This window comes from Tachysurus vachellii, chromosome 18 (genome assembly GCF_030014155.1).
Source record: "Tachysurus vachellii isolate PV-2020 chromosome 18, HZAU_Pvac_v1, whole genome shotgun sequence".
In the NCBI taxonomy this organism is placed as follows: Eukaryota; Metazoa; Chordata; class Actinopteri; order Siluriformes; family Bagridae; genus Tachysurus; species Tachysurus vachellii.
The window spans coordinates 18,746,893-18,770,532 of NC_083477.1; the positions used below are offsets into that span (position 1 = coordinate 18,746,893).

The 23,640-nt window shown below is 39.0% G+C and overlaps 7 gene segments (V, D, J or C); all 7 read left to right on the forward strand.

The window, feature by feature from the left end:
* Positions 1–3,199: 3,199 nt before the first annotated feature.
* On the forward strand, positions 3,200–3,901 carry LOC132861653 (Ig heavy chain V region 914-like). The segment is given in 3 exon segments: positions 3,200–3,296; positions 3,385–3,674; positions 3,872–3,901. Coding segments are annotated over 3 exon segments (372 nt in total).
* A 393-nt stretch (positions 3,902–4,294) lies between these two features.
* Positions 4,295–4,844, forward strand: LOC132860958 (Ig heavy chain V region 914-like; the record flags this gene model as incomplete). The annotated part of the segment is given in 2 exon segments: positions 4,295–4,455; positions 4,549–4,844. Coding segments are annotated over 2 exon segments (396 nt in total), but the record flags the coding sequence as incomplete, so codon positions are not given.
* Positions 4,845–5,856: 1,012 nt separating this feature from the next.
* On the forward strand, positions 5,857–6,392 carry LOC132861654 (Ig heavy chain V region 914-like). The segment is given in 2 exon segments: positions 5,857–5,902; positions 5,992–6,392. Coding segments are annotated over 2 exon segments (447 nt in total).
* Positions 6,393–8,225: 1,833 nt separating this feature from the next.
* On the forward strand, positions 8,226–8,819 carry LOC132861655 (Ig heavy chain V region 914-like). The segment is given in 2 exon segments: positions 8,226–8,327; positions 8,452–8,819. Coding segments are annotated over 2 exon segments (411 nt in total).
* Positions 8,820–10,462: 1,643 nt separating this feature from the next.
* On the forward strand, positions 10,463–10,978 carry LOC132861657 (immunoglobulin heavy variable 1-3-like). The segment is given in 2 exon segments: positions 10,463–10,514; positions 10,602–10,978. Coding segments are annotated over 2 exon segments (429 nt in total).
* Positions 10,979–15,993: 5,015 nt separating this feature from the next.
* LOC132861658 (Ig heavy chain V region 914-like) lies at positions 15,994–16,746 on the forward strand. The segment is given in 3 exon segments: positions 15,994–16,033; positions 16,140–16,442; positions 16,715–16,746. Coding segments are annotated over 3 exon segments (375 nt in total).
* Positions 16,747–18,173: 1,427 nt separating this feature from the next.
* LOC132861659 (immunoglobulin heavy variable 3-7-like) lies at positions 18,174–21,000 on the forward strand. The segment is given in 3 exon segments: positions 18,174–18,225; positions 18,317–18,612; positions 20,863–21,000. Coding segments are annotated over 3 exon segments (486 nt in total).
* The last annotated feature ends 2,640 nt before the right edge of the window (positions 21,001–23,640 follow it).

A 23,640-nucleotide genomic window follows, 5' to 3' on the forward strand; every position in this document is an offset into this window, starting at 1 on the left:
TTCAGGCCCCACCATAGCACAGAAACTGCACTTGTGAAAGTCACAAATGACCTGTTCCTAGCTTCGGACCAAGACTGTATGTCACTATTAGTTCTACTTGACCTTAGTGCTGCATTCGACACTATAGATCACAACATTCTCCTAGATCGTTTACAAAATTACACAGGTATTCATGGACAAGCTTTAAGTTGGTTTAGATCCTACCCATCTGACCGATACCATTTTGTAGAATTAGATGGTGAACCCTAGAGTTTATTACCAGTTAGTCATGGGGTCCCTCAAGAATCAGTTCTAGGACCTCTGCTTTTCTCGATATACATGCTTCCGTTAGGGAACATTATTAGAAGACATGGGATTAGTTTCCACTGCTATGCTGATAACACACAATTATATATCTCATCAAAACCAGATGAAATAACTAAATTGTCCAAATTAACTCAATGCCTTAGAAAGATAAAAGACTGGATGAGCTGCAATTTTCTGTTGTTAAACTCTGATAAGACAGAAATACTACTTATAGGCCCAAAAACCAGTACACAGAAACTCTCACAATTTAACTTCCATTTAGAGGGATGTACTGTTACTAGTAGCTCAACAGTGAAAGACCTGGGTGTTATATTAGACAGCAACTTGTCTTTTGAAAATCATGTCGCCCAAACCACAAACACAGCCTTCTTTCACCTTAGAAATATTGCCAAGCTGAGAAACATCCTGTCTGTATCTGATGCTGAGAAGCTAGTTCATGCTTTCATGACCTCTAGACTGGATTATTGTAATGCATTACTAGGTGGTTGTCCTGCATCTTTAATAAATAGGCTACAGTTAGTCCAAAATGCAGCTGCCAGAGTTCTCACTAGGACAAGAAAGTATGATCATATAACCCCAATTTTATCATCTCTATACTGGCTACCTGTTAAGTTTAGAATTGATTACAAACTGCTGCTACTAACATACAAGGCTCTTAACGGTTTAGCTCCCAGGTATCTAACTAGTCTTCTAACACGTTACAATCCTTCATGCTCTCTGAGATCACAAAACTCAGGACTTCTGGTAGTTCCCAGAATATCTAAGTCTACTAAAGGCGGTAGAGCGTTTTCTCATTTAGCTCCCAAACTCTGGAATAGTCTTCCTGATAGTGTTCGGTGCTCAGACACACTTTCCCAGTTTAAATGTAGATTAAAAACTCATCTCTTTAGTCAGGTGTACACACATAACACATACCATTATATTGTGCACTATTACACTAGACTTGAACATTTTTATGAACAGCAGATATGTTAATCCCCCTGCACTGCTCTTCTCTTTTTCTACCCATGCCGAGACACCCAGACATTGTACCAGCTCCGATCGTCTTCCATGCGATGAAGTTTTTGGACTTCCACCGAGATGAGGCCGACTCTGTGAGAATCCTGAGACATCTAGAGATCTACCAGCTCCAGTTGGACTCTGTGATACTAAGAGGAGATCTGAACTCCATGTGATCCCTACACCAATACAACACTTGTCTGACTGTATATTTGTAATCACAGCATCTAGTGTCACCCATATGAGGATGGGTTCCCCTTTGAGTCTGGTCCCTCTCAAGGTTTCTTCTTTTACCAATCTAAGGGAGTTTTTCCTTGCCACTGCTGCCTGAGCAACCTCAGACTTGCTTATTGGGGATAAATACATATACATACATACATACATACATACATACATACATACATACATACATACATACATACATACACACGTACACATTGTGAACTATATATATATTTTGAATTTTTATTATATTAATTCTTTATACTACTCCTTATGTTTATCTTCTGTTCTATGTTTATGTTCTGTAAAGCTGCTTTGAGACAATGTCTATTGTAAAAAGTGCTATTGAATGAATTGAATTTATTATAAACAACATCATCTATTCACACTCAGCACTCAGATCTTCCTCTTTATTCCAATCTCTTCTAGCAATTATTAATATTTATAATGATAATAATAATAATTATTATTACTACAGGTCGATGGTTCATTTCCTGAATTTAGAAACACAGAGTCTGTTCAGCAGCACAGAATCTGACGAGAGATCAAACTGAAATGTAGATGTTTACTGCAGCATCACTACTACAAACTCATGGAATTAAAAATCACCTGTAGGGGGCAGCAGCTGCTTGTTTTCAAGAAGGATTCATGAAACTATGAAATCTAACAGCTGAAGTGTGTTTATGCAAATTCACCCTGTTATAATACAAAAACATCCTCTTGCTCACCCCAAGTTCAGATTCAGACATGTTCATATTCCGGTTCTTTAAATGACTCTGTAAATAAACTGCAGCTCATTTTCCCCGTCTGCGTCTGCAGGTTTTATGTGTTCAGGAGTCCAGAAGAGAACAAATGTCTGTGCTCTTATTAATAGAGAACAAAACTACTGGAATTAGAGGTGTAAGGATATATATACTGTAACTAATCATATAATCATTCAGTATCACCAGACAATAATCAGGGTAATGTATTCAGTCACTCGGTCATCATTAGGAAGTGTTTAATTGGGTCAGAGTGCAGGCTCCAGAGTCCATCCCAGGAACACTGAGCGTACATTCTGGTCATGTTACACATTCACACACTCATTCACACCGAGGGGCAATTTACAGAAGACGAGTCACCTGCTTCACTCCTGATTCCATTTCTTGAAGCAGATTATTTTAGACTTTTGATTAAGAAAGAAGAAGAAGAATAAAGAATAGTTTCAACATCTAGCTGTTGTGATATTAGATTTCAGCTTTCTCTTCTGCTCACTAGAGATTACAATTCTTTAGGATTTAAAAACACCTGATCTAGAATCTTCTCAGCTCTTTCTCTCTGGATTCGTCAGATAAATCCTCTAGAGGGTTTCAGCCTATACCAGAATTAACGTCATGTTCGGTTACACGGTTTGATTATAATGTTCAATGTAGTTCAGGAAGCGTTAATTACATCACAACACGTTCATATCATTATTAATAATAACAAACAGCTGAATTATTTTCCACATTAAATTGATATGGAGATGAAACGGGGTGTGTGTGTGATTAACAGCTGCAGAGCTGCACTCAACACAGCAATGTTTTGTCTGAAACACATGATGTTTTTATATCTCTAGTGGGTGTGTCATGCAAACCAAATCCTGTGTTTGAACCATTTATGCTGAAACATTCAGCCCAACAACATAGCAGCAGTTTGTGTTCATTTACAGCAGCAGGAATCATTTTAATTCTTTGAGATGGGACTAGGCAGAGTTTTGAGTTACTTTACTCTATCAATCTTCATTCAATGTTAGTATTAATTATTAAAGAATTAAAATATTTTAAATTCATTCATTTTTAACTTTAACTCCTACTTTTATATATTCTTCTATTTCAGATTCCTGCAGTCAGACACTGATCGAGTCTGATCCAGTGACCATCAAACCTGATCAGTCTCATAAACTGACCTGCACAGCCTCTGGATTTAACTTTGGTAGCTATTACATGGCTTGGATCAGACAGGGACCTGGAAAAGGGCTGGAATGGGTTGCAACTATCCACGGCAGTAGCATATATTACTCTAATGCTGTTAAAGGCCGCTTCACCATCTCCAGAGACGACAGTAAGAAGCAGGTGTATCTGCAGATGAACAGCATGAGGACAGAAGACACTGCAGTTTATTACTGCGCCCGTCACACACAGTGATACTTCCCCTTAGACATCAATACAAAAACACAGACTTACTATAGACACGTGACAAACCTACATTTGGAGATTCTTGAATGTGAATGAAATTTTTGCTGCTGACTTTTACTGCACTATTCTGAACATTGGACATTTATACTGATGAAAGATCATTAATTTACTTCTCAACATTTTTGCAGTCATGTGAAAAAGAAAGTGCACCCTCTTGAATTCTGGGTTTAACTATTAAGACATAATAAAAAAATAATCTAGTTTTTAGCAGGTCTTAAAATCAGGTAATAAAACCTCAGATGAACAAGAACACATGACATATTACATCATGCCATTATTTATTTAACAAAAATAAAGCTAATATGGAGAAGCCATGTGTGAAAATATAAGTACACCCTCACGGCTTCTACAGGAATTAAACGTCTTTTATATAACAGGCTTATAAGCATTAACTACTTCATGCTAGAAATTGAATGATGTAAATCACAATATAAGATCAATTATAGGATGAATATTGTAAGGAAACCTTTTAACAACTACAAAGAGAAAGAGTTGAGTTTATGAACCCACACATCCTCCTTTAAATACATCTCAGATACAATCTCCTCCCATCATCAGCAGATAAACAAATCCAAGTGTCAGAGCTGGATCTCACTCTATTTATATGATGTGATGGTGTCTGTTAAACTTTGGAGAACAGAGAAGACTCCAGTCCAAACAACACACACCATGTTCTCTACATCTCTACTGCTCCTGCTGGCAGCTGCTTCTTGTGAGTGCTTTATCAAATTCATTAATTTAGTAGATGAAGTGTAAATGTGCAGCATATATTGTGTGAGATATCACCATGTGTTTTCCTCCACAGATGTGCATGGTGTGGAACTGACTCAGCCTGCTTCCATGACAGTCCAGCCAGGCCAGAGTCTCTCCATCCAGTGCAAGGTTTCATATTCAGTTACGAGCTATGATACAGCTTGGATTCGACAACCTGCAGGAAAAGCTCTGGAGTGGATTGGACGCATCAGCAGTGGAGGGGGTACAGCTTACAGTGACAAACTGAAAAATAAGTTCAGCATCTCCAGAGACACTTCTACTAACACAATAACAATTGGAGGACAGAACATGCAGACTGAAGACACAGCTGTATATTACTGCGCTCGTGAACCACAGTGAGACAGAATAGTGGATTCCTCTTACAAAAACCTTATGAGACATGTTACAGACATCCTCTCAGTGTAACTAATAAATCATCTCAGTCACACTTTCACTTTCTTCTACTGGAATGAAGTCAGAATCATTTGCAGCATTTTAAAACACAGTCACACAAAGTCATTTTTAAATAAAAAAGAAAACATTATTGATAGAGTCTTCATTCTGAGCCATTATTAATCCCTTCATTTTACAGGATTTTTACACAGCAGTTGGAATCAGTGTTTAATGAGTGGATTCAGGAATAATACAGCATGTTTCCAGCAGTGTGTTGTGTTTAACACACAGTCTGTTCTCATAGTCTGAGGTTCAATAACTGAAACAACTGAAGGAGGCAGCAGAGCTCAACAAATAAAGTGAAAAAACGTGAATCCACAAACTGCATTCTGTATGAGACTCATTCAGTATCAGTCATTATCAGACAAATATCTACATTTTCTCTTCTTTTTCACTCTTTCCATAATGTGTGATTAGTTATTTGGGTTGTTAAACACAGGTTGGACAAATAAAAACACTATAATTTATGTAACTACATCCTCCTGTGGTTGTGAGGTTTCTCAGTAACATGACAAGATGTATTTTATAATGCTGTTATAATGTAAGGTTCTAAATTAAACAGAATGATAAATGAATAGAAATAAAGTTTCCTGTTCTAGATGAATAATAATTTCTGTGAGTTTTCTTTTTCACCTGAAAACACCTGATAGTGTATAAACTTACTCATTAACACCTGCCTTAAGCTTCTTATTGGTTCAAACATAAACTCAAGCTGCAGTGATAGATATCTCTAAAAAATACAGACATGTTTAAAAGATGAGGAGGTTTTCTCATTTATATTTATATATAAGAATCCATCCCATGTTGACCCTAAGATAAGGAGTGTCTCTATGCAAATGTCCTGCTCTGTTATATATTTAAGCAACAAAGACCAAGAGCTTTTACTTCTTCTGCTCCAACACACACCATGATCTCTACATCCCTACTGCTGCTGCTGCTGGCAGCCGTACACTGTAAGAGTTTTTACATTTGACATGTAATACAGTTTTGGTTCCTTAAAGCTTTTTGCTTTTACATCATTAAAATAACCTTTCTTTAACAGGTGTTCACAGTGTTGAGCTGATCCAGACCGGATCCACAGTATTAACTCCTGGTCAGTCACTGACTCTGACCTGTAAAGTGTCTGGATATTCATTAACTGATGGCAGCTACTGTACAGACTGGATACGACAACCTGCAGGAAAAACTCTGGAATGGATCGGAGAGATATGTTCTGGTGGTGAAACTTACTACAGTGAGAAACTGAAAAGCAGGTTTCAGGTTTCCAGAGACACGTCCAGCAGCACAGTGACATTAACAGGACAGAACATGCAGACTGAAGACACAGCTGTGTATTACTGCGCTCGTTACGCCACAGCGAGACAAATAAATAACATCCCTGTACAAAAACCTCTCATTCAGTGTGACACAAGACACAACACTAATCTATTCGAGTCTAAATAAAAAACAATAATCCTGCGAATGATCACAGAAAATTTCAAGCTAGTTATTTGTTTAAGTTCATTTAAATCCATAATATTTATTGCTGCACATCATAAAGACTATTATAATAATATCACAATCCTGAACTTTATATACTGTTGTATTTTTAACTAATACTAATCCCATCAACAAATTAGAATTTGTGTGAACATATGTGAGAAAGTGTGAGAGCATTATTCCATGACTATAGAAAGGTAAAACTTGTTCTATTATCATAATCCCAATCTTCTCAGTCATAGATAATAATCCTTAAAGGTAAAATTTGTATATAATTCTTGATGGCTGTTTCTACATATGATTCACATTTCCTCCATCAGATGAATCTCCTCATCATGATTTAAATACATTTCAGATTCATTCTGGTTTGACTGGTTTGAGTGCCCAGGATATTGCTTTTTATTTATTGTGCTAGACATCATAGTGGTACAAACATGTTCATGTGCCATCCAAAATCTTTCCCCAGATGTAGTAAAGGAAAAAAGTGCATTCAATATAGAGGCCATTTTCATCTGTAGGTGGTGGTAAGGCTTAACAAATATGCTGTAACATTTTAGGTTTTCTTAAATTACAACATATCCTCAGTCAGATCTCGATACTCCATAATTTCAGTGTGTTTCTGTGAGACAATGAACACTGAGACTGTCACTTATAAACAAATTCCCACAAAGGAACAATAAATAGGGAAATAAATAACATTGACAGAAAAATAGTCGACTTTCAATTCATGATTATTGAATACATACATTTCACAAAAGTTCTACAACATTAACTGTTAGTTTAAATGTAAAAAGAGTTCACCATATTCTTTTTTAATTAATAGATAAATCGGAACCATTCAGAGACTGCTGCTGTATAAGAGGAAAAGTGATTATATCAGGCTGAATAATCAGTGGCATTAATTTTTGAAGCAGTAATTTCATGTCACAGTAGAACCAAAGGGTGCAGAATTACACAATTTCATGTGTTTTGTTTGTACTTTACACAACAAATTATCAGCACCTGCATCCAGAACCTCTACAATTCCTGACATCACACCAGCTGGTCCTTGATTATTGTCCTATAACAACACACTCCATGTATTTTACTTCTTACTGAATATGCTGATATAAAGAGTGTGTTCACTTCATATAAATTTACATGAGAATGTCTCTTAATGTTCCAAATTTTATAGATTTAAAATCACAGATTAGAGATGTTCATGAGATGAGAAGGTTTTTACATCTAGAGAAATCCATGTTTCGCCTTCTAGCTTTCTCAGAAGTGTTAGAAGATGACATCAGCTAGCTTTCTGTCAGTTGATTTGATGTGATTGTAGTGCTAAATTTTAAACTACAATTAGATTTTTTTTAATGTATACTTTTTAAATCAAGAAAATAAACACTGACATCTCTACATCACATTATAATTAAGTTATGATTAAGATTGATCATGACCAGATTACTGTCCTGCAGCCTACTGAGTCATTGTTCCTTGTCCAGTGGGATTCACTTCTACATAATTGTAGGAAATGATAAATATTATAGAGAGACGGAGAAAATCATACCGATTGATAGTAAGAAGCTGGAGACTGTATAAATGTATACTATTTCCTTTCAATTAGGTGTGTATGGAGTAGGCAAAATTTCAAATTGTTGAATAAAGTGAGCAGAGACTGCAAGTCCTCTTCTGAGAATGTGAATGAAAAAGGATGATGCTTACGATTAAAACACAATATGAGAAATTTGCATATAAGCCTGTGTCTCCTCCCTCCTCTCTCTTTTTCTCATCAAGTCAGGAACAGAGACATAATAAAAAGCTCTCTGAACTGTGGAGATTCTGGATCAGCAGCCGTACCCAGTGCTAATCAAATCACCATGAGCTCCATCTGTCTCCTGCTGTTTCTAACAGCTGTGTCCTGTAAGTGCAGTTTTTTCACTCACTAAAATAACTGTTTTTATTTCATTGTGCATCTCTTATGGATATGAAAGAGCATTGACTGTATCGTCAAACAAAGCATTTGATTCTGTGTTGCTCTTTACAGGTGTGGATTCGGTTGAATTTACTCAGTCAGATAATATAGTGGTTCGACCTGGAGAGGTGTTTACCATCTCCTGTAAATTCTCTGGGTTTTCAATATCCAGCTACTGTCCATACTGGATTCGACAAACGCCATCCAAGGCTATGGAATATATCGGATATGTGTGTAGCAGCAGCTCTTCTGTAAAAGACTCACTCAAGAACAAAATCAGTTTCTCTGCAGACGTTTCCAGCAGCACAGTGTTTTTAAAGGGGCAAAACTTTCAGACTGAGGACACAGCTGTGTATTACTGTGCCCGAGAGCCACAGTCATTCAGATTACTGGTACAGCTGTACAAAAACCAAGGTCATGCTGTGATGATCTCCCTTTAGTCTGCATTTGGTCATGTCAATGATGAACCTTTATGTTTCATGATTTTAGACCTTTATGTGTTTGCTTATTTTAACAAATAAAATGTAATAAATAAAATCTTCAAAATTTTGTATATTCAAGCACATGCAGTAGCAGTCATGCGGAAGTGATACATATCAGAGAGCTACTTAACTCACAGTCATTAAAGCAAATTTAAGTTTAAAGTTTATTTGTTATTACATTTGAAAAAAGTGTCTTGGCCTTGGAAAAGTCTTCATGTGGTCAACATTTGTCTAGTATAAATAAATCTGAAAACTACAGACGGTGGATAGTGGATTCCTCTTGCAAAAACCTTATGAGACATGTTACAGACATCCTCTCAGTGTGACTAATAAATCATCTCAGTAACACTTCATGAATGAAGTCCTAATCGTTGGTAGCATTTTAAAACACAGTCACACAAAGTCATTTTTAAATAAAAAAGAAAACAATTGAAAAAGACTATAGGATCAGTGTTTAATGAGTAATCAGCAATGATTTGTGACCTGAATTATTTCTTTAATTAAATTTAGTTTTTATTAGACACACAGATTATCAATGACAGTTTCTGAAAAGGCCAGAATGTTCTTCTGGATGTTCCAGTGATCCACAGTGATGGACTAAAAAGACATGAGATCTAATGACTAAAGAGCAGTGATGAAGCTGACAGCATGAAACACACCCGGAGTTTTACAGGAAGCTTTTTCTCCTCTCGTCTTTTCCTCTGTGGATGTTTTTATATCTCTAGTGGGTGTGTCATGCAAACCAAATCCTGTGTTTGAACCATTTATGCTGAAACATTCAGCCCAACAACATAGCAGCAGTTTGTATTCATTTACAGCAGCAGGAATCTGTATCTGTTCCTAGTGTTTCTAGCCCTTTGTCATTTTTTTCCCTTAATAATACCCTTTATGTTATCCCTGCATTTGGGTCTTTTAATCCTTGAAGACACCCCTATTTCCTGACACAAGGTTTCTTCTTCATATCATCTTAAAAAAATGTTCTTGACTTGTTGCCACAGACTTGCTCATTAAGGATAAATGTTAAAGATAAATATTTATCTCAATTTTAAACTATTTTATTTTTCTATAAAAGCTGCTTTGAGACGATATCTATTGTTAAATGTGCTATGCAAATGAATTAAATTGAATTCACAGATTGAGACCTATGGAAGTAAATGTAAATGCATGTGTGTGCCCTGTGATGGGTTGGCACTCCGTGCAGGGTGTATCCTACCTCGATGACCGATGACGCCTGAGAATAGTTCGGATAAGCGGTAGAAAATGAATGAATGAATGAATGAATCAATGAATGAATGATTAGAAATCCAAATTATTTACTATGTTACTGCTGATACTGTATCTGAGTGTTTTCTCTCTTTTAAACCTTGCTGATAAAAATGTTCAGTTTCTGAATCCCTCCTTTTTTTCTGACAGCCAGAACATTATAATATTTTGTATCTGCACCTGTAGGGGGCAGCAGCTGCTTGTTTTTGAGAAGGATTCATGAAACTATGAAATCTAAACAGCTGAAGTGTGTTTATGCAAATTCACTCTGTTATAAAAAAAACAGCCTCTTGCTCACCCGAAGTTTGTGACACACGACTGAATCAAAGAGCATGATGATGGGGCTGAGGGTCACTCAGTACTACATCTTTGTTATAATGTTAACCAAAGGTACCTGAGACTTCTGTACTGTATATTTCTTCCCTCAGAATATCTTGACTGTGTTGATGATGATCTTTGTTATGTTTTATCTGCTAGGTGTCAGCAGTGATGAGATCAGACTGGACCAGTCTCCTGCTGTGGTAAAGAGACCTGGAGAAACTGTGAAGATCTCCTGTAAGATACACGGCTTTGATATGACTGAGTACCTCATGCACTGGATCAGACAGAAACCAGGGAAAGCTCTGGAATGGCTTGGATATGTGAACTCTGGTACAACAGATGAACCCACATACGCAGACTCAGTGAAAGGGTATTTTCTCCTCTCTGAAGACGTCTCAGCAAGCACACAGTACTTAGAGGCCAAGACCCTGAGGACAGAGGACCCTGCGGTTTATTACTGCGCCCGAGACCCCACAGTGACTGGAGCTGAAAGCAGCTGTACAAAAACCAGACACACATTGAAACTGAACTAACTGAAGTTGCTTCACTTATAATTCATAGAGAGATAAACACTCTGTATCTGTTTTCTGCTCCAATTATCTATAAATATATCTGGCTATGACTCAAATGTGGGTATAGCATAAACAAATTTTTTAAAAATATACATAAAACCTTTTTTCATGCTTCTGAAAACACTTGTGTGTTAACGCTGTGTTAATGTGTTTCTGACTGTTCCTTAAACCAACAAACTAGTAGACATCCCAGTCCCAATAAACACTGTAATACACACATCACAGTCCCAATACACACTGTAATACACACATCACAGTCCCAATACACACTGTAATACACACATCACAGTCCTAATACACACACCCCAGTCTCAATATACACAGCTTCTGTTCTAGAAATTTAACTAACACCTTCTGAACACAGAAACTGTGACTATCGTGTGAGGCTCATTTTAGACGATTGTTGATTGAACATGTTCAGTTCAGTTAATCACAGAGACACGTTAGTGTTTTGTTCATTTCACTCTAAGACCAATTCTTCTAAGAGGAAGAACATTAATGGTGGAGCTCACTCAGACAGACTCTGTGCTGGTGAAGCCTGGAGAGTCGTTCTCCATCTCTTGTAAGATCTCAGTGTCGCATTATTGTATTAACTGGATACGGCAACCTGCTGGAAAAGCACTGGAATGGCTCAGATATCTGTGTAGCGGTGATAGCACTGATCTCAAAGACACGATGAAGAGCAAGATCAGTCTCAGCCAGGACAAATCCAGCAGCACAGTTTATTTAAGAGGACAAAACTTTCAGGTCGAGGACACGGCTGTGTATTACTGTGCCAGACACACAACACTACAAACTCACTGAAGCCCTGTACAAAAACATCCCTGGTCATTTTCCTCTCTCTGCAGTACACATGTCCCCAGAGGGGTCTGGTATATATGAGCTAGCAGAGCTAAGACACTTCTGTAGTACAAAGATATCTACATAAAGTTTCATCTTTGTCTCAACATTAAAATAAATTGTTGTCCTGAACACAAGTGAATACACAGTTAATACATCATTAATACCACACCAATCTATTCCAAAGCTTTTGTGCAGCTTGCTGAAGTGGATGTCGGTGTAACTCACAATTTAAGTTATTATTATAATTATAATTCTTTATGTGCCTCTAGATGTCAGTCTTTGTAAAGAAACTCTCTCACTTTATACATTATAATCGTTCTCCAGCTTCATTTAACTCACCGGACAGATATTTGATTATTGGGATTCTACAAAACTGATTCATATTTAACTACAATAATCTGTGTTTTTAGAAATGTTACAGTTATTGTTTAGATCAATTATAGCATAAATATTGTGAGAAAACAAGTTTACAACTTCAAAGACAACGTTCCAAATAAAAAATCTTGTTGAAAGTTGAGTTTATAAACCAACACATCCTCCATCAGATGAATCTCCTCCTCATGATTTAAATACATTTCAGATACATTCTCCTCCCATCATCAGCAGATAAACAAATCCAAGTGTCAGAGCTGGATCTCACTCTATTTATATGATGTGATGGTGTCTGTTAAACTTTGGAGAACAGAGAAGACTCCAGTCCAAACAACACACACCATGTTCTCTACATCTCTACTGCTCCTGCTGGCAGCTGCTTCTTGTGAGTGCTTTATCAAATTCATTCATTTACTAGATGAAGAATAAAGGTGCAGCATATATTGTGTGAGATATCACCATGTGTTTTCCTCCACAGATGTGCATGGTGAGGAACTGACTCAGCCTGCTTCCATGACAGTCCAGCCAGGCCAGAGTCTCTCCATCCAGTGCAAGGTTTCATATTCAGTTACGAGCTACAGTACAGCTTGGATTCGACAACCTGCAGGAAAAGCTCTGGAGTGGATTGGACGCATCAGCTGGAGTGGTGGGAGTACAGCTTACAGTGACAAACTGAAAAATAAGTTCAGCATCTCCAGAGACACTTCTACTAACACAATAACAATTGGAGGACAGAACATGCAGACTGAAGACACAGCTGTGTATTACTGCGCTCGTGAACCACAGTGAGACAGAATAGTGGATTCCTCTTACAAAAACCTTATGAGACATGTTACAGACATCCTCTCAGTGTAACTAATAAATCATCTCAGTCACACTTTCACTTTCTTCCACTGGAATGAAGTCAGAATCGTTTGCAGCATTTTAAAACACAGCCACACAAAGTCATTTTTAAATAAAAAAGAAAACATTATTGAAAGAGTCTTCATTCTGAACCATTATTAATCCCTTCATTTTACAGGATTTTTAACCAGCAGTTGGAATCAGTGTTTAATGAGTGGATTCAGGAATAATACAGCATGTTTCCAGCTGTGTGTTGTGTTTAACACACAGTCTGTTCTCATAGTCTGAGGTTCAATAACTGAAACAACTGAAGGAGGCAGCAGAGCTCAACAAATAAAGTGAAAAAAAGTGACTCCACAAACTGCATTCTGTATGAGACTCATTCAGTATCAGTCATTATCAGACAAATATCTACATTTTCTCTTCTTTTTCACTCTTTCCATAATGTGTGATTAGTTATTTGGGTTGTTAAACACAGGTTGGACAAATAAAACACTATAATTTATGTAACTACATCCTCCTGTGGTTGTGAGGTTTCTCAGTAACATGACAAGATGTATTTTATAATGCTGTTATAATGTAAGGTTCTAAATTAAACAGAATTATAAATGAACAGAAATAAAGTTTCCTGTTCTAAATGAATATAAATTTCTGTAAGTTTTCTTTTTATAAATTCACCTGAAAACACCTGATAGTGTATAAACTTACTCATTAACACCTGACTTAAGCTTCTTATTGGTTCAAACATAAACTCAAGCTGCAGTGATAGATATCTCTAAAAAATACAGACATGTTTAAAAGATGAGGAGGTTTTCTCATTTATATTTATATATAAGAATCCATCCCATGTTGACAATAAGATAAGGAGTGTCTCTATGCAAATGTCCTTCTCTGTTATATATTTAAGCAACAAAGACCAAGAGCTTTTACTTCTTCTGCTCCAACACACACCATGATCTCTACATCCCTACTGCTGCTGCTGCTGGCAGCCGTACACTGTAAGTGTTTTTACATTTGACATGTAATACAGTTTTGGTTCCTTAAAGCTTTTTGCTTTTACATCATTAAAATAACTTTTCTTTAACAGGTGTTCACAGTGTTGAGCTGATCCAGACCGGATCCACAGTATTAACTCCTGGTCAGTCACTGACTCTGACCTGTAAAGTGTCTGGATATTCAGTAACTGATAGCAGCTACTGTACACACTGGATACGACAACCTGCAGGAAAAACTCTGTAATGGATCGGAGAGATATGTGGTAGTGGTAACACTTACTACAGTGAGAAACTGAAAAGCAGGTTTCAGGTTTCCAGAGACACGTCCAGCAGCACAGTGACATTAACAGGACAGAACATGCAGACTGAAGACACAGCTGTGTATTACTGCGCTCGGCAACCACAGTGAGATGAATAAACAACATCCCTGTACAAAAACTCCTCCTTCGATGTTCACAATAACAGGACACAAGACACAACACTGATCGATCCAAGGTTAAATTAAAAAAATGATCCCACAAATGATCACAAAACACTTCAATCTAGTTATTTGTTTAAGTTAATGATGTTGATTTAAATCCATATTATTATTTCTCTAATATTGCTGCACATCATAAAGACTATTATAATCTCAACACTTTCCTGAACTTTATATAAAGTAGTGTTTTTGTCTAATAATAATCACATCAACAAATTAGAATTTGTGTAAACATGTCTGAGCAAGTGTGGATCAGACAACTGGATCAGACAACAAGCTGGAAAAGCTCTAGAATGGATTGGGGTTATCTGGTCTGATGCCAGTAAAACAATATACACCAAAGATATTGAGGGACATTTAGAAATTACCAGAGACAACTCCAAAAACATGGTGTATCTGCAGGTGACTGGTTTGAGTGCCCAGGATTCTGCTGTTTATTAAAAATCTCATATGTGGTCAAAGAGAAAATCGTATTCAATGTAGAGGCCATTTTCACAAGATCTGCAGGTGGCGCTACAGCTTAACAAATATACTGTAACATTGTAGGCTTCATTAAAGTACAACATATTCTCATATCCCCAGTCACAGCTAGACACTCCACAATTTCTAAGTCTTTCTGTGAGACATTGAACACTGAGACTGTCTCTTATAGTCATAATTTCCTGAAAGAAACAACAAGGGAAATAAATAACATTTACAGAATATTCACTAACGTTTATCACCAACGTGTATTTTGCAAAATTATCACAACAAGAACTGTAACTATAAACGTGAAAAGAGTTCACCATATTCTTCTTAGATTAATAAATAAATTGTCACCGTTTACAGACTGCTGCTGTATAAAAGGAAAAGCGATCATAGTAATCAGTGCCATTGATTATTAGAAAATAATTATCTTCAGGTTTGTAGCAGTAACTTTATGTCACAGTAGAGCCAAAGGGTGCAGAATTACACAATTTCATGGGTTTTGTTTTTACTTTATATAATAAATTATCAGCACCTGCATCCACCACCTCTACAATTCCTGACATCACACCACCTGGTCCTTGATTATTGTCCTATAACAACACACACGTGTGTTTTACTCCTTACCGAATATGCTGATATGAAGAGTGTGTTCACTTCACATAAATTCACCTGACAACATCTCTTAATGTTCCTAATATTATAGATTTATAATCACAAATTAGAAATGTTCATAAGATGAGGAGGTTTTTACATCTAGAGGAATCCATGTTTCACCTGAAGAATTACAGTTTGTGAAAAAAAAAACAGAACGTTTTTCTGGATGTTACAGTTGATCCACAGTGATGGACTAAAAAGAAAACCAGCATAACGATATGCAAATGAATATGTAAAATGTTCCCCTTACAGCTACATATAGAGAAATATCAGCCACGGTCACTGTGGGCTCTGGAGAGTTTAGCACTGCTTTTAGTTATACGATGTTCCTTCCAGTTTTGCTGCTGCTGGCAGCTTCATCCTGTGAGTTTCACTTCACTAATGATCTCAGAGCTGCTAGTAAATTCCTGCAGTTATAACCTACTGTACATAGATTTTTGACTGGAATTGTGACATGTCTTTTTTTCAGATGTGGAATGTGCAGTAGAGCTCACTCAGGACACCTCAGTGATGTTAAAGCCTGGAGATTCTTTAATCCTCAGCTGTAAAGTATCCGGTTACTCAGTTACTGATAACAGCTACGCCACAGCTTGGATTCGACAACCTGCAGGGAAAACTCTGGAATGGATAAACCACATTTGGGGAGGTGGAAGCACGTATCATAAAGAGTCTCTAAAAAGCAAGTTCAGTATTTCTAAAGATGCCTCCAGCAGCACGGTGACACTGAGAGGACAGAACATGCAGACTGAAGACACAGCTGTGTATTACTGCGCTCGAAGACCACACAATGACACAACAAGCTGCAGTGCTGCACAAAAACCTCATCACAATTCACTTCTTTAATTAAGTAGTAACTACATTTTACTGAGTAACTAATCCCTACATTCCAAACACTTCATACATTATTTAAAAACTTCTCAAACAATTAGGAATACATTGAATTACAAATTGATTGAGAACATTTAATTAGAAGATAAAATATCTGCAGTGTTTGATATGATGAAGATTTCTGTATAGAGAATGTTTATTTCTTGTTGTTGGAAGGAGTCAGTGAGCAGCGTGTGGTTGTGGGTTGAACATCTCCATAGTGGTCATGGACGCTCCGTATTTACATTATGATGTCTTTAAGTATTTGACTGGAGGTAAATCAGCTCTAGGACAATGATTGTGATGACTAGTTGGGACTATATACTGTACTATTCATGCTTTTATTCCTCCTGATTGTGATGCCAGCTGCAGGAACACTACAGGTCGATGGTTCATTTCCTGAATTTAGAAACACAGAGTCTGTTCAGCAGCACAGAATCTGACGAGAGATCAAACTGAAATGTAGATGTTTACTGCAGCATCACTACTACAAACTCCTGGAATTAAAAATAACCTGTAGGGGGCAGCAGCTGCTTGTTTTCAAGATGGATTCATGAAACTATGAAATTTAACAGCTGAAGTGTTAAACAAGTGAAGTGAACAGCTGAAATTCACCCTGTTATAATACAAAAACATCCTCTTGCTCACCCCAAGTTCAGATTCAGACATGTTCATATTCCGGTTCTTTAAATGACTCTGTAAATAAACTGCAGCTCATTTTCCCCGTCTGCGTCTGCAGGTTTTATGTGTTCAGGAGTCCAGAAGAGAACAAATGTCTGTGCTCTTATTAATAGAGAACAAAACTACTGGAATTAGAGGTGTAAGGATATATATACTGTAACTAATCATATAATCATTCAGTATCACCAGACAATAATCAGGGTAATGTATTCAGTCACTCGGTCATCATTAGGAAGTGTTTTATTGGGTCAGAGTGCAGGCTCCAGAGTCCATCCCAGGAACACTGATCGTACATTCTGGTCATGTTACACATTCACACACTCATTCACACCGAGGGGCAATTTAGAGAAGACGAGTCACCTGATTCACTCCTGATTCCATTTCTTGAAGCAGATTATTTTAGACTTTTGATTAAGAAAGAAGAAGAAGAAGAAAGTATAGTTTCAACGTCTAGCTGTTGTGATATTAGATTTCAGCTTTCTATTCTGCTCACTAGAGATTACAAATCTTTAGGATTTAAAAACACCTGATCTAGAATCTTCTCAGCTCTTTCTCTCTGGATTCATCAGATAAAGCCTCTAGAGGGTTTCAGCCTATACCAGAATGAAAGTCATGTTCGGTTACACGGTTTGATTATAATGTTCAGTGTAGTTCAGGAAAGCGTTAATTACATCACAACACGTTCATATCATTATTAATAATAACAAACAGCTAAATTATTTTCCACATTAAATTGATATGGAGATGAAACGGGGTGTGTGTGTGATTAACAGCTGCAGAGCTGCACTCAACACAGCAATGTTTTGTCTGAAACACATGATGTTCCTATCTCTAGTGGGTGTGTCATGCAAACCAAATCCTGTGTTTGAACCATTTATGCTGAAACATTCAGCCCAACAACATAGCAGCAGTTTGTGTTCATTTACAGCAGCAGGAATCATTTTAATTCTTTGAGATGGGACTAGACAGAGTTTTGAGTTACTTTACTCTAGCAATCTTCATTCAATGTTAGTATTATTTATTACATTATTTAAAAAATATTTTGTTTTGTTCTATATTTAATGTTAATTCCTACCTTTGATTATTCTTCTATTTCAGATTCCTGCAGTCAGACACTGATCGAGTCTGATCCAGTGATCATCAAACCTGATCAGTCTCATAAACTGACCTGCACAGCCTCTGGATTAGACATTAGTAGCTACTGGATGGCTTGGATCAGACAGGCGCCTGGAAAAGGGCTGGAATTTGTTGCAATTATCGAGGATGATAGTGATAGGAAGTTTTACTCCAGTGCTGTTCAGGGTCGCTTCACCATCTCCAGAGACAACAGTAAGAAGCAGGTGTATCTGCAGATGAACAGCATGAGGACAGAAGACACTGCAGTTTATTACTGCGCCTGTGACACACAGTGATACTTCCCCTTAGACATCAGTACAAAAACACAGACTTACTATAGACACATGACAAACCCACATTTTCAGATTCATGGAGGTGAAAGAACCAAAATGTTTACAGTGTCTCTGACTTACATGTTACCACTTGCTGACTTTTACTGGACTGTTCTGAACATTGTCTAGACCAGGGGTCGGCAACCTTAAACACTCAAAGAGCCATTTGGACCCGTTTCCCACAGAAAAAAAAAACACAGGGAGCCACAAAACCCTTTTGACATCTAAAATGAAGAGAACACTGCAAATATCGTTTTTTTACCTTTATGGAAAGTATAGAAAAAATTGTAGTGTGTTGCATTTATGAAATCAATGAACTGCTACCGAGTAAACAAAATTGTATTTCTTAAAGCAAACAAAAATATTTTAATATTTTAACTAACCTTAACAACAAAGACACTGGGTTGAAGGTTACTTTCAAATAAAATGTTTAATGTCTAATTAAGTCCTCTTCGTATTAATGACCAGGGCTCTCAAGTTTTGAAGGCAGGCAAGCGTGACATCTGCACCCCCCCCTAATTTTTTTCATTGGTTGTTGCGTTAAATCTTTCCCAGATAGGGCTATTTTCTGATTGGCTATTGTGTAGCCTCTTTTTTTGATTGGCTGATAAATGTCAGGCTCGACTAAGAACTGAGATGCGCTTTATTCCTGCCCGGTTCCATAGAGACAGCGGACTGATACATTTTGGGCGCTGCGGCATATTAAATATATAATAAATAGTCAAAAAGTTATTCTGCGTGAGAGATAGAATGTGTGGCGGGGAGCGTGACAAAAGACCCAAATGCGTGACTGTCACTCTCAATGCGTGACACTTGACAGCCCTGCATGACATCAAAATTTTAACTTGCTGGCTGCAGCAAACCAAAAATGCGTCTGCTTCTGTGTGCCGGATTTCGCAAGTCGGCAGTTATGACGCATATTTTGAGCGACAAAAAAATTAAACACGGTTTATTGTAATGTTACAAGAGCATCATAATCTTAAAATTTAGAATTACATTTTTTTTTTAAAACTAAGTAAAATAAAATAAATTTAAATTAAATATTTATTTTCCAAATCTACAGGGAGCCGCAGCAGAGGGATGAAACAGCCACTTGCGGCTCCGGAGCCGCGGGTTGCCGACCCCTGGTCTAGACGTTTATACTAATGAAATATTATTAATTCACGTGTCAATACATTTACAGTCATGTAAAAAAGAAAATTCATCCTCTTGAATTCTGGGTTTAACTACTAAGACATAATAAAACTTTATCTAGTCTTTAGGCAGTTGAATGATGTATATTGTAAGGAAACCTTTTAACAACTACAAAGAGAAAGAGTTGAGTTTATAAACCAACACATCCTCCATTAGATGAATCTCCTCCTCATGATTTAAATACATTTCAGATACATTCTCCTCCCATCATCAGCAGATAAACAAATCCAAGTGTCAGAGCTGGATCTCACTCTATTTATATGATGTGATGGTGTGTGTTAAACTTTGGAGAACAGAGAAGACTCCAGTCCAAACAACACACACCATGTTCTCTACATCTCTACTGCTCCTGCTGGCAGCTGCTTCTTGTGAGTGCTTTATCAAATTCATTCATTTACTAGATGAAGAATAAAGGTGCAGCATATATTGTGTGAGATATCACCATGTGTTTTCCTCCACAGATGTGCATGGTGAGGAACTGACTCAGCCTGCTTCCATGACAGTCCAGCCAGGCCAGAGTCTCTCCATCCAGTGCAAGGTTTCATATTCACTTACGAGCTATTATACAGCTTGGATTCGACAACCTGCAGGAAAAGCTCTGGAGTGGATTGGATACATCGGCCGGGGTGGGGGTACAGCTTACAGTGAGAAACTGAAAAATAAGTTCAGCATCTCCAGAGACACTTCTACTAACACAATAACAATTGGAGGACAGAACATGCAGACTGAAGACACAGCTGTGTATTACTGCGCTCGTCACACACAGTGAGACAGAATAGTGGATTCCTCTTACAAAAACCTTATGAGACATGTTACAGACATCCTCTCAGTGTAACTAATAAATCATCTCAGTCACACTGTCACTTTCTTCCACTGGAATGAAGTCCGAATCATTTGCAGCATTTTAAAACACAGTCACACAAAGTCATTTTTAAATTAAAAAGTAAACATTATTGAAAGACTCTTCATTCTGAACCATTATTAATCCTGTCATGGCTGAAGCACCTGCCTCGTCCCCCGATCGCCACCAGAGGGAAACTTCGCCTGAGTACTAACAGCTTCCGGACTACACCTCCCAGCACCCGCTCACCGAGACTGATTACACCGCCACCTGGCTCCAATTACTCACTTCCTATTTAAGCAGCCTTGAACTTGACCTCTGTGCGAAGTCTCGATTTGCCTCTGCTATCGGTCTGAGCATTTGTTTCCTGTGTCTTCCTGGTTTCTGACTTTGTTCTGTTTTTGCTCTGTTTTACGATTGTCTGCCGCCTGTCCTGACCTTCTGTCCGTGTTACTGATTCCGATCTCTGCCTCACCTACATTTTTGTGTTTGCAGATTCTGACCCAAGCCTGCTGTACCATGAGTGTTATAATAAAGCGTGGAAATGGATCCTCCGTCTCACGATGTATCATTACAGAAGACTTCGCCGCAAAGTGATCCAGCTGCTGCCTCGCAGTTCACAACGGAGCTCTTCTCCCAAGCTCAGCAAACCGGCGACCACTCCCAACAGTTGGCTCGTCTCACCTCGCTCACGGGTGAACTTGTCACAGCCCTGCAAAGTTTGCAGGACATCTCCGCAACCTCCCGTGCAGCCTTCGCGGCCGCTAACACGCGGATTTCCTTCCCGGAGAAATTTGATGGTGATCCGGCGAAATGCAAGGGTTTTCTGATGCAGTGTTCCTTATTTGTGACACAACAACCATCTCTCTACCCCACGGAAGCCAGCCGGATAGCACTCGTTTGCACCCTACTCACCGGGAGGGCTCTAGACTGGGCCACTGCGGTATGGAGGGAGGATGGCACCGCGTTCCACTCCTTCAATCACTTCATCACCCAGTTTTGCAGCATATTCGAACATGCCGCTGGAGGAGAGAGTGCAGAGGAGCACCTTCTGAACATTTCCCAGGGAAACCTCAGCACAGCGTAGTATGTGCTAGCATTTTGCACCCTTGCAGCTCAGGCGGGCTGGGAAGAGAGACCCCTCAAGCTCCTCTACCGCAAAGGTCTGAACCACGAGCTGCAAGCAGAACTCGCCTGTCGTAACGAGGGGAGAGACCTATTTGAATTCATGGAGCTGTCTATCCAAATTGATAACCTGATCAGAGCCCGGTGTTCATCCACGCGCATCCAGCCATCTGAGAATGCCGGACCCATGCACCCCGCATACACTCACCTCACCCCTGAGGCATCCATCATCGACTCTGCTTATACTGTGGTAAACCCGGACACCGACTGCCATCCTGCCCTGTTAGACCACACAACAAGTGGAGTACGCTGGTGAGCATGACCATTTTCGCCACTTGAACTCAGACCTGTGCCCGGTTCGACGTACCGATTATTGATTCAGGTGCCGCCGGAAATTTTGTCAGAAGTTTGTCAGATCGAACGCCATCCCGCTAACTGAGTGTGTCTCTCACTTGGCAGTGGAGGCGATTGATGGTCGACCTCTCGGAGAGGGACGGATAAGATTCATCACCGAGGAAATCAAATTGCTAGTGGGTTCCTGTCGCAGTGAAACTATTCGATTCCATGTCATTACCTCTCCTCATCATCCCCTGATCCTGGGTCTGCCATGGCTGAGGCTCCACAACCCAGTCATCTCATGGAGAGAACCGCTCATTATAGCCTGGGATGAAACATGCGCTCCACATAATCAGCCCTCCGAAGCACTACTTCCGCTGTACTCCGCGACCACCACACCTGACACTCCAGTCATTCCCAACCTCCCGGTCAAATATCACGATCTCACAGAGGCGTTTAGCAAGGTCAATGCCACCAAGCTACCACCTCACCGTCCCGGCGACTGCTGCATCGAGCTTCTGCCCAATACCACGCCACCTAAGGGCAGAATCTTCCTGTTGTCACAACCAGAATCCAAAGCTATGAATAAATGTATCGAGGAGGAACTAAATAAAAGGTTCATTCGGCATTCCGAATGACGGGCATCGTCCGGGTTTTTCTCCGTGAAGTTTCGCTATCCGCTCCCACTTGTCCCCTCATTACGTTGCACATTGCGTTTTTCTTTAAGCTTTAAGGCCTGTGATTTGATCAAGTATATAGTAAGTACACAGAAAGTAACTAATATTTTGCTGTTGATAGAATGTACCTGAATAATGGCATGATTGTTGTTCACAGGTATTAAATGTATTGAACTGGTTCACTATGCAGTCATGCTGGTTAAGTCTGTAAGACTTTTTTTTTCCTGCCCTGATTTTGGGGTTTTGGTGACATCGGTCCGCATTTTTCCGGTGAGGGACGCCGCTCCGCTTCCAATTCTCCGCGGGGTGCGCCGCCTCACTGCCTGTTTGTGGGCCATGTCACCAGCCTGAGTTTTGTTTAGTTTTTTTTTTGGTGTCCTGTGACATCGCACCTGTCCGGTGGGGGGCGTCGCTCCACTTCCTGTCCGCGGGGGGTGTTGCAGGCCCGTGTTTTGCCTATTGATTTTTTTTGTTATTGTTTTTTGCTCTGTGGAGGAGAATTTTTTTTCCCTGCCCTCCCTCCCCTTTCCTGGTTTCTGAAAGGTGGGTCTGGCTGCGGTGCATTGGAGGTTCCCTCCTGCTCGGCTGTGGATGTCGCTCGGCAATCCTGCTCAGCTGTGGACGTCGCTCGGCCCTCCTGCTCGGCTGTGGACGTTGCTCGGCCCATCTGGCTGCGCCGGGGTGTGACTTGCTCCCCCCACCTGCCTCACCGTGTGCCTTGCTCCCCCCACCTGCCTCAACGTATGCCTTGAACCCCCCTCCTGCCTCGCCGTGTGCCTTGCTCCTCCCTCCTGGACTACT